The sequence below is a fragment of the Mobula birostris genome, chromosome 24, assembly GCF_030028105.1.
Source record: "Mobula birostris isolate sMobBir1 chromosome 24, sMobBir1.hap1, whole genome shotgun sequence".
Lineage (NCBI taxonomy): Eukaryota > Metazoa > Chordata > Chondrichthyes > Myliobatiformes > Myliobatidae > Mobula > Mobula birostris.
Genome location: NC_092393.1, coordinates 8,922,512 through 8,934,562, shown reverse-complemented (window position 1 = coordinate 8,934,562; position 12,051 = coordinate 8,922,512). Strand labels below are relative to the sequence as shown.

The 12,051-nt window shown below is 39.2% G+C and overlaps 1 protein-coding gene across 1 annotated transcript in view; it reads right to left on the bottom strand.

Moving 5' to 3' along the window:
* Window positions 1–12,051, bottom strand: part of LOC140187032 (fas-binding factor 1 homolog) — a 139,403-nt gene that overhangs the window by 61,049 nt on the left and 66,303 nt on the right. Inside the window, exons 17-20 of the mRNA XM_072241897.1 lie at window positions 9,625–9,668; window positions 7,193–7,237; window positions 3,611–3,778; window positions 1,595–1,695 (exon numbers count right to left, since the gene is read on the bottom strand). Of these exons, the coding sequence (XP_072097998.1) occupies window positions 1,595–1,695; window positions 3,611–3,778; window positions 7,193–7,237; window positions 9,625–9,668 (358 nt within the window). The remainder of the gene's footprint in view (window positions 1–1,594; window positions 1,696–3,610; window positions 3,779–7,192; window positions 7,238–9,624; window positions 9,669–12,051) is intronic.

The following is a 12,051-nucleotide window of genomic DNA, read 5'->3' as shown; positions in this document are numbered from 1 at the left end:
ATTTTTAACATGCATGTGCACACAAAGTGAAAAAGTATCCTTAATTCAACATGGACAAACCCATAATTTTTTTCCAGTCAATGTTCTAAGATCAGTGTTCACAAACATAGTAAGAAAAAATTGTGCTATACTTATTTATGCATATCAGCCATCCTTTTATATCATACAGATCAATGCAAAGGATTTTTTACATGATATCTAACCTGTGCTATGCCTGCCCTGGAAGTCAGCATACAGAAAACTTCATTCAAGGCCTTTAAAATTACAATTCTTATTTTGAAATCCATTTGGTCTGCAACTGGGAGCAATGCATTCAGATGTCATGGCTCTAAGCTGTGGAATATTTTTCTCTTGACTCGACCTATAAATCTGCCTTTAAGATGTTTCTTAGAATAAATTTGTTGGTAGTGTTTTTGATCATACCTTGGAATCCAGTTTTGTTTGATATATTATGAAATGCCTTAAGTCAGTTTAATACAATGAACTCACTAAATAAATAGAAGTTACTTGGTTGCCTTTGAGAGAGGAAAAGAAAAAACAGAAATAAAACCCTGAAGTATTCCTCTCTAACTGAATAAAACTAGTCCAGGAGATCACTCTAATCCTGATGACCACAGCTGGAAAAACAAGTCCAGCTCTCACATGAAGCAATTCCCTGACTCGGCATCCACTATGCTCTAGAAACCCACTAAGCTCTGGGAAACAAAGTACATCTTAATGTCTTAGCTATAACTGGTCCTCCATTGTAATCCAGAATGTAACCAGAACATTATCTGCTCCCATCTTTTTATAAACTTTGATCAGATCTCCCCACTTTGTTTAAAGTGTAAAATTCAAGCTATTTTAGCCAATTTTGAAAACAAAAAGCTTTAAGTTGGAAAGTCATCCTAATGACATCCTTCTAATGACCGAGCATTACCAGACCAACAGTGGGCAAATTATTCTAACCAAGTCCTGACCACAAGGCTTGAAAAAAATAAGGACTTTGCCTTAAAAGCAATAGTCTTCATTTCCTATTTATTAGATGTAACTTAAGAGTGTTATATGTATAGTTTTGAAAATTTATGCATTAGAATATCCAGACAGTTTCATTCTCCATCTTTTGCAATGTTTTTTCACATGTACTGTCACATATACCAGATGCTTTGAACCTTAAAGAAAGATTCTCATGTCCGATGTGTTCACTTACTGGGCTGTACTCAATCACATCTGGCGATTCATTAAAATAATCAAGCAGCAAGACACTTCCTCTTTTTCTTGAAGCCATGTCATTTCCCTTATGTATTGTTTCTTATCCAATAATCAAATATTACATGCTAATAGTACCTTGAAGCATCTTTCTATGCATATATGTCCATCTTGATTCATTAAAATTTGGGAACTACAATAGCCTCCCTCTAGTTTTCACAAACATTAGATACAATATTGCACGCCTAAATGTGTCCAATTCAAAAGAAAAAAAACAAGATTAACTCCTCCAAGTTTATATATGAACAGAATATTTTGCCCATTATCTTTACCATAAATACTGTAATCCTTGCCTCAGAGACTTCAACTGGATAAAGCTTTGCCTGCCCTGCATTTTCATTCTCACCTATGTGCATCTTCTATCAGGTCTAGATCATCCTTATGTTGCTGCTGCAGGCTCTCCAACAGACTCCTTTGTTGTTCTCGCTCCAGCTCCAGCTTTCTCACCTTATGTAGACACACATTGAAATTTATGAGAAGTCTTTATTGCAATATGAAAAATAAATACAATTAGTTAAAAACCTAAACATTAGATTAGATTAGATTAGATTATGAGGACACTCAGTTCTCGTTTACTGTCATTTAGAAACGCATGCATTAAAAAATGATACAACATTCCTCCAGAATGATATCACAAGAAAACACAGGACAAACCAAGACTAAAACTTACAAAACCACATAATTATAACATATAGTTACAACAGTGCAAAGCAATATCATAATTTGATAAAGAGCAGACCATGGGTACGGTTAAAAAAAGTTTCAAAGTCCTGATAGCCTCATCATCTCACACTGGCAGCAGAAGGGAGTAACTCTCCCTGCCATGAATCTCCAAGTGCCGCAAACTTGCCGATGCAGCACCATTGGAAGCACCCGACCGCAGCAGACTCTGAGTCCATCTGAAAGCTTCGAGCCTCCGACCAGCCCCTCTGAGCACCATTCTCTGCCGAGTGCTTCGACCCCACCCTGGCTGCCTAGCAACAAGCAAAGCTGAGGACTCAGGGCCTTCCCCTCCGGAGATTCTGGATTCTAGCAGCAGCAGCAAAGCAGGCATTTCAGAAGTTTCACCAGATGTTCCTCCGTGCTCTCACGTCCGTCTCCATCAAATCAGGATTGTGCACGGCACCCTACTTGACAAATAACAGACATCACCACCGGAGTGGCCACTGCGAGCTGCGTCGCGCCGCCATCTTCTCCTCCCTTTGAAAGAGAAGTAGCTTTCCCTTTCACTACTTTCCATGTAAAAGATTTAGACCTGTTTTATTTTTTTTCCTGGTGACACTCCAATATGCTTCTGCTTAAGATGTACACTGTATGTTAAGTATTGGTTTTAGAATTTGTAACAGGGTTAACTCATGATCATAACAGAGGCAGACAGGTCTGGCCAATTCCTGTTGTGAATTTGGGCAAGAATCTTTCTTCAGCTTTTCTTCTCAGGAACCTTTTATACTTGTAGTTGAACAGAAATCACTTCGTATTCACACAAATTAATTGAAATTTCAATTTCTCATGCATGAATAGTCAGTCAAAACCTCAGTCTCAAATGACTTTTATATTATTTGTACTTCAGTAAAATCACAGCTGATTTGATAGTAAAGGAAACAGTTTCCCACCCAATCTTGTATCACTTGATTTTCTCAGCGTTCAAACATCTATCAGTTTCAGTCTTGCGTATACTCAGTGATTAAACATTCACAGCCTTTGGAGGATAGAGGATTTCAAAGAGTTAATATCTTCACCACAGTTCTAAATTCTAGATTCTTAAGAAAAAAAGTTCCCTCACAATCTCTTCAACCTTGTAATTATTCCACCCTTCAATGTTCTGACCAAAGAATAAAAATCATTCATAAATCTAAGATAAATTAAATTTAAAAATAAATGTAATCTGTGTTGACATTAATACATGTGAATGTGTCTCATAATTCAAGGGCCACTATTTCTTTCCTGATGTGCAGTACCCAGAAAGGATCCTCCAAAGGGGATCTGGCCAAGGCTCTACACAACAAAAGCATTACTTGTCAGTTTTTTTCATCCTAGACTTCTTAAAGTATAGGCCACCACTCCATGTATCTTTTGGTATTGTTTGTACCAGTGTTCATTGAAGTGTATATGAAAACTTAACTCCTTCCGCTCTTCCATAGCTCCTAGTTTACATTAAGAAAATATTCTAATTTATTTTCCCCCAGTCTAATGTGAATATGTCACACTTCCCTATGCTAAACTCCATCTGTCACATCTTCCATTCAGGCTGCTTATATCATTCTGCCATCTCCTTTTTTTCCCCATCCACGCACTGTACAGAATCTGCTAAATCACTCCCTGCAATGCTTGTGAATAATCTAGCACCAAGGCTCTCTGATACCTTACTCTCCAACTCAACGACTTTGATTTCGGCAGCCTTCAGGGCTGCTTGCTGTTCAACTTCATCATTCTTCAGTTTCTTTTGCATGTTTGTCTGTCTATTCTCCAGTTGCACAGCATCGGGCCCATCAACACTTGAACCTTGTCTCTCAGACTTTGATTGAAGCAGCTGAGAATGACAATATTCCATGAAGTTAAACTGTAGCACATTAATCTACATTTTCAAAGAAGGACTTTTAAATAATACTTGCTGCACCACCCTTTTACCATAAAACTTAAATATAAACCAGAAAACTATTCTTAAAGGTGGGGCAAAGTTAAGATGGCACTAAATAGCGACTCTTTTGCTTGTATCTTCGGAAACAGTTTTATTTCCATCTTTGACGTCTTTTTTTTTTCCTTTTCAGGGTTCTTTTGAAGACCCTGACCTGGAGTTACACTCTGACTTTGGCTCCTTGTGGGAATGGGACCCATTCTCAGGGCATCATGACCTGCCGCTTTTTGATATCCCAAGGACGCAGCCTGGAAGACTAGTGCATCTTCAAGGTTCCGGGATTTTGTGGCTCTGGGGACATGCTGATTCTAGGCCAGTGCCCCTCACTGAAGTGCTGCAGGAGAACATGGAACATCGGGAGCAGCGGGTTAGCTGCCAGGGGTTGTGTGCCTGGACAGCCGCGCAGAGCTCGGAAAAAGCGACGCAACAGACTTTTAACATCGTAAATCATCTTAAATCTCCCTCTTGCTGTGAAACGGGGACACCTCTTTTTCCCTTATTAGGGAGGGAGAGACAGAGAGAGACCCTGTGGTATGTCAAATTATCGGGTGAATGAGTAGCTTTTGGGGCACTGCAAGTCTGTATCTTTATTGATGCTTTGCTGCAGGCTTGAGTGCTCAGTGGAGGGTGCTGATGGGAGTTGGGGGGGGTTGTTGCCTTGCTGCTACTTGTGCGTGGGAGGGGGAGTTGAGCGGGGCTTTAGGGTTTTAATGTTTTAATTGTCATTCATTCTTTGTGACACTACTGTTTTTGTGGATGTCTGCAAAGAAAAAGAACTTCAGGATGTATATAGTATACTTTTCTCTGACATTACATGCACCTATTGAAACCTATTGAAAAATGCCTCAATGTAAGTGCCTATACCAAATTACCACTTGAAAATAATATCTGGCTACAAATTACTTCACCCACAATCTTTTCACCAATAAAAAGGTTTACACTGAACCTGGATAAACATTCATATTGCTCATAATGACAGATGGTTTAGAGGAAAGAAAAAAAAAATTACACTAAAGTCCAACACACACAAAATGCTGGATGAACTCAGCATCTTTGGAGGGGACTAAATCATTGATGTTTTGGGCTGAGACTCTTCATCTGGACTGATTATTTCCCTCCATACATGCCGCCCAACCTGCTGAGTTCCTCCAGCTTTTAATGTGTATTGCTCAAGATTTCCAGCGCCTGCAGGATCTCTTGTGTCTCCACAAAGTCCAGTAAAGGTGTAGTAAGAAACGTTTTCTTGGCTCAGAGGTGTCTAAGACCAAAGGCACATGTTTAAAGTGAGGTTTAGAGGGAATCTGGGGAAGAATGGGGAAGCTCTCATCCTTATTTCAATCTTTCCATGATCCCAACTTCTTTGTAACCATCACCTGCACACTAATTTCCTTATAATTTTGTGTATAGAAGAGAATCAAAATGAATTTAGATGGGAATTTTGGGAAAATTAACATGGCATGAACTGTAATGGGTCCTTGATGGTCAGCATGAACTCAAAGGGCCAAAGGGGCTGCCTCCTTGCTGAATCTCCATAGAGCAAAAGAGTGGAGGATCAGGTCAATGATACCAGGGCACACTCATCTACAACGGCTTCTGGTTCAGCAAAGCCATAATTTAAAAATTTTCATCCTTGGTTTCAATTGTTCTATGGGCTCCAATCCTGTTATCTTTTCAAACATCTCCTTCACAGAAACAGTAACTTTCATGTAAGTTCTCCAACTGTGGATTGATTCCTCAAATGGTGGGCTTGATATATGAAGATTAGTCTGGCTGGAATATCCAGAACAAGAAGTCACAACTCTCAAGTTAAAGCGCAAGATGTTTAGAACTGAGATGAGAAAACCTTTCTTCTAAGAGGGTGGTAAACGTGTAGAATTTGTACCACAAAAGACTACGGAGATAAGGTTGTTGAATATATTTAAGGAGATTGGTAAATTTCTTTTTGTGCAGGGCTTCAAGGAATTTGGTAGAGTTTAGGAATGTAGCATGAATCAATCACACTCAAATTGATAGGGAAAGCAGGCTTAGGTGTTAGATGGTCTGATTTCTAACCAAAATGAATTTAGATGGAAATTTATAATATATGGGAATTTATTCCAAATCCTATATTGTATCTTATCTATAAGCTGAACTACTAGCAGTAAATAAAAAGAAGTTCTAACAAAGGAGTATAGAATGCACTAATGCATCCATGTTCACTATCAGTCTGATCTAATAACTTCTCACCTATTTCATATATGCTGGAGCATTTTGCTCAGGCTGTGCTTTTGAAGTGTCAGCATTACATTCATACCTATCAACACCTTATAAGAGAATAGGTTCTCATATTGTAAGCAATCTAACCTTCAATATCACTAATACCTCATCACAGGGACAACCTAAACAATGACAGCCATAGGGGTGTTGCAAAAGTGTGATGGAGAGAACAATGGGGAACATTGGAGTGCAAAAGTACAAAAGAAAACTATCAAAGAACATTTGGACATTTTCATACAATTCCAACCAGTTATATAATACAGGCTGTACCCCAGATAACAAATAGATTCTGTTTTTATAGATTCCTGTAAGTCTGTAAGTACACAAAAATCACTCAATATGCTACTCAGTGTTGTAATCAGTGGCATTAAAAGTACATGTGACAGGTACAAATGGACAATTGCTAACAGTAGAGTGTGAGGAAACTAGTCCTGCTGTTCATAGGGACAAACGTTTGTACGTATATCAGACTGTTGGATTTAATAATATTATGGGAGCTCCTTTGTATGTCATGGTGTCAATAAGGAAGAGTTTATAACCCAGAGATAGCCCATAGAGTTATACTGTATGAAAACAAGCATTCAGCATACATCAAACATTCATTTGCATTTACCCACATTAACCCCATTTTATTCATCAATTCCCTCCAGGATCTACCACTCATCTACACTTCAGAGCCATTAAAATACAAACCTGCACATCTTTGAGATGTGGGTGGAAACTGAAGCACATGGAGGAAACCCACATGGTCACAGGAAGATAGTACAAACTTCACCCAGGAGCAATGGGGATCATGATTACACTCTGACTGCTGGAGCTGCAAGGCAGAACCTTTACTAACTGTACCACCGTGTCACCCAATAATGTTGAAGTTAAACCACCTCCACCCACCCTATCAAGCAGCACATCAAACCCAAAAGTTAAACTGAAGAGAGCAAACTATTTGTATAAAGTTTCTCCTTGGATGTCATTGTTATTTTTCATTCGTGTACTCAAATGCAGGGATAAAAAAGCCCGTTTTACATGCAATTCAGATTATTGATGGGTCCTCACCTGGAGTTGAAGTAACTGCTGCAGTTGATCAGTAGACAGTGATACCTGGGGGGCAAAAGCAGGATAAGAAAGGAGGAGAAGGGAGAGTGAAGGACAGTAAAAGAGTGAAAATGACGAAAAATGGAAGGTGGAAGGGGAGCAGATGAGAGGTTTGGAAAAGAGAAAGGGGAAGTTGGAGGTGGTGGAAAAAGAGGAAAACAAAGATTTAATGATTTAGTTTGTAGACAATTCATTAAAACACTGAAATCCAACTGCTCTCTAGAAATAATCAAACTGAGTACAAGGGGAATGGGGTACAAAGCAGGTGTATAGCTGAGCAGGTGACATAGTTGAATACTGAAGGGAAACTAATTCTGTCCAACAGGCAGAGCAAATGTGGGTGCGATAAGGTATAGGGGAGGTGGCTGTCCAATACGCCACAAGACTAAATTTGTATTTATTTTAATGTAAGTAGTCCAAGCAGTAAGGCAGATGAACTCAGAGCACTGATCAGCAAAATTTAACTATTTTTATCTCTCCACACATGCCACCTGATCAGAATTAACAGCATATGTTGTGAAATGTGTTGTTTTGCAGCAATAGTACTTTACAATACATAATAAAAACACTATAAATTACAATAAGTACAATGCTTTGACAAGGTATTCAGCCAGAACTATTTTCACCTTTTACTGTCTCATTTTCTAAATTTAAGATGTATTGAAGTAGGATTTCTTTAAGCTAACCTACAAAACATTGTGCATCATGTCAAATCAGAAGAAAAATTCCAAATCCTGTCAATAATTTACAAAAAATTAAAAACCAAAATTGTGAGGTTGAAAAGGTATTCATCTCTTTTATAATTACTATAGTAACTTTACAAAGGTGCAATATACGTATTACCTCACCAACTCATTCAATTTGTTGATATAGAAAATTGGAGGATCACCTGTTTTCGATCAATTCATCAGACTACCCCCCTCTTTCTGTAAGTTTCAACAGTATGACAGATTTTCAACAGACCAAACCAAAATTAAGACAAAAGAGCATTCAAGACAAGTCAGGTAAATGATAATAAAGAAGCACAGATCTGGGGAAGGGTACAAGACCATCTCAAAGGTTCTGAGCCTAACTCAGAGCTCAGTGCAGTCCATGGGGAAAAAGTGGAAAAAATATGAAGTCGCAGCCACACTGCCCAAGTCAGGCCGTCCCTCTAAACTTAGTCACTGGAGAAGAATAGCACTCGTAAGAGAGGCTACTGTGGTGCCAACAGTCAATCTGAGTGAGCTGCAGAAGTCAGCGTCTTCAAATGGAGATGATGTTCATGGTTCCACAATCTTTAAAGCCTTGCACAAAAAGGGTATTTATGGAAGAGTGGCAAGGAAGAAGCCCTGGCAAAAAAGAAAGCATACCCTTGCCCATAAAGACTTTGCAAAGTGTCACTTAGGAGATCCCGTTAAGATATGGAAGAAGGTCTTGTGGTTGGATGAGAGTAAAGTGGAACTTTTTGACCTCAATACTAAGTGGTACATGTGGCGTAAATCTATTACTGCATATCAGCCAAGTAACACTATCCCTACGGTAAAGTGTGGTGGAGGTAACATCATGCTATGCAATGCTTTTCAGCAGCAGGGAGTTGGAAATATGGTCAGGATTGAAGGAAAGATGAACGCTGCTAAATGCAGAGAGATCCTGGAAAAACCTTTTAGCCCATGCCAGAAAATGAGGAAAGTTCGTCTTTCAAAAGGACAACAACCCAAAGCACACTGCCTTAAATGAAGAAAACTGATGTCCTTTCCCAGTCAGAGACCTGACCTTAATCCGATCAAACATCTCTGGCAAGACCTCAAGATTGCTGTCTGCTGCCACTCTCCAGCTAACATGCCACAGCTCGAGCAATTTTGCAAGAAAGATGGGAAATCTTGCTCCATCATGTTGTGCAAAACTAGTAGAGTCTTATCCAAAAAGAATACTGGCTGTAATAACTACGAGAGGTGGTTCAGCTAGTACTGAGCAAAGGGAGCTGAATACTTTTGAATTACTGACATTTCAGTTTTTGAATTTTTAGTTTTTCGTGCTTTCAAATTTTTCCTGTTTTTTGGGTTCTACTGTGAAAGAAGGAGCATGTTATTTACAAATAAAATTTCTCAGTTAAATTGATCAAAACCCATGTTTAATACTAATTTAGGTGAACAAAGAGTTGGGGATAAATACTTTTATAAGACACTGCATAAAAAATAAATAAGTAGCGCAAAAAGAGAGGGAAACAAATGAGGTAGCGCTCATGGGCTCACTGTCCTTACAGAAATTCTCAATACTTGCAATATTGTTTTTTTTCCAGATTTACAGCAGCTGCTGAGTTTTGCTTTATCAAAACTGGGCATGTGCAGAAATAAAATGATTATAGCAGTTGTCCAGACAGCAATTGCGGAGTGGACAAAACAAACTCATACCTGTATGGCAGATAGTTTATCTTCTGGCTGATCTTGCACAGATGCTGTAGATATACAAGAATGGAAGTATGTGAGCCCCATTTAATTACAAAACTAGTGAACTTAGAGAAACATCAGGACAGCATGCCATGGAATTTATTCCACAGCTCCTTACACTTAATTACTTTATTTAATTAGTAGCACTGACATAGTACTTTGCTAGATCCTCAGTATATCTCAATACTTTAGGGATTGACGATGGGATTGCCAGGTTCAACATATGCTGCCAGTCTCTTGTTTGACACATTCTTCTTCAGGAGGAAGTTAATAGCAAAGTTATGTCCATGAAGGTAACAGTCATTAAAGGACACTAGTGACTGACTGGCATTTCCAAACAATCTGACATCTTCACAATAGCTTTTACACATGATTTCTCAAGATACCACTGTGTAAACAAAATTCAAATTATCAAAATGCCATACACGAGGAAATCTGCAGTTGCTGGTATTTCAAGCAACACACACAAAATGCTGGTGGAACACAGCAGGCCAGGCGGCATCTATAGGAAGAGGTACAGTCGACATTTCGGGCCAACTGAAAGAAGAGATAGTAAGAGATTTGAAAGTGGGAGGGGGAGGGCGAGATCCGAAATGATAGGAGAAGACAGAAGGGGGAGGGATGAAGCTAAGAGCTGGAAAATTGATTGGCAAAAGGGATACAAAGCTGGAGAAGGGAGAGGATCATGGGACTGGAGACCTAGGGAGAAAGGAAGGGGGAGGGGAGCACCAGAGGAAGATAGAGAGCAGGAAAGGAGTGCCATACTGACATTTGAAACCACATATCCTGGAGTATTAATTTTGACCTCTGATTTCTAGTTCTTATTAACGCTACCACTAGATTACCATCTATGATCGCTGCATGAGCAGAATGAGGTGAAATAAAAGTGCTAGTCAGTTAGCCTCTATGGATAAAAGAACAACAATTAACAGTTTCAAGTTACTAACCTTTCATCAAAACTGGGAAAAGTTAGGAACAGAAGCACTTCAAGTTCTAGGAAAGGGAAGTATGGAAAGAGTAAAAGCAATCTATGTTATAGGATGGAGAACAAATGGTAAAAAGGCGGAATGCAATGACTTATTAATGGCAGCTCATCTTTCTGTAGGTGTAACAAGAGGGAGAATAAAGGAAAGAAATGATGCTAAGGAATGCTTGAAAAGGAAACAGAATACAGCAGTTTTTGGAAATCTGAAATAAAATGTTGGGAAAGCTTAACATCTGCAGACACAGGAAATCTGGGCTAATGACTACAACCATCTCAACTTTTTCACCACCTACATTTACTTTAACCTGCACCCCTCCTGAACCCACAGTGGATGAAACCTAACATTATAATCAGACCTGTTGACAAGGATGATACTTTAGTGCTGTATTACACCTCCTCATTCCTCCTAGACAGGACTCCACAACAAAACATCAGGCCAGTGTCTTCCAAAAGGTCATATGAGCCACTCTCCAGTCTCCAACTAGGAATCCCTCGAACACACAGAATGCACTTCTACCTCTTTTGCAAGCTCCACAAGCAGGACTATTCTGGTAGACCCATTGTTTCAACCTGATCATATCCCACACAATATACTTCTTCCTATCTTAACACAATTCTTTCTCCCTTCTCCCATGTCTTCTCACTTGCATCTTTTACACTGATGACACTTTGAAAGTTTCAACTTTCTAGATCCTAACAATTCAAATCACCATGGGCGTCTAATCCTTCTGCACCTTCACTCTGGACAGAATGACCTGAGGAACATTTCTTTGAACAACTAGACCCTATTTACGACCACTCTCCTTCATCAGGTTGAGGTTGGTCATACATTCAACAACTCTTATAGGTTCCTTGATTTTCATGAGATCAAAGGGTTATTTATGAAAATCTGCAGTTGTCTAAGCAATGCCTATTTCTTTATGAGATACATAAGCTTTCCTTGTTTAGTCCTGTTCCAGGTATCCTCTCTCATTCTTTTCCACTACATTGATGGTTTGTGTGATGCTTCTTGCTCTCATGTAGAACTTGCAAGTTTGCACCTTGCTTAAAATTTCACATGGTCCATCTCTGATTCTTTCATTCGCTTCCCTGACTTCGCTATCTCCATTTCAGGGAGTAAGGCAGCAAACAATATCCTTACAAGTCTACACACTGTCACAACTATTTTACCTAAATCTCCTGCCACCTTGCTTTCCTAAGGATATCATTCCATTATTCAGCTTCTCCTGTCCCATTGCAACTACTCTGACAATTACACTTACCATTTCCATGCTTCTGAGAAATCTTTCCTTTTCCTTAAACAAGGTTTCTCTTCCACCATGATCCTAAGCCTCTGTCCGGGATGGAGGGGCAGAGGGAATAGACTCCAGTCAATTCTTCTGGCATGCCCTCCTCTCCTTTCCAGA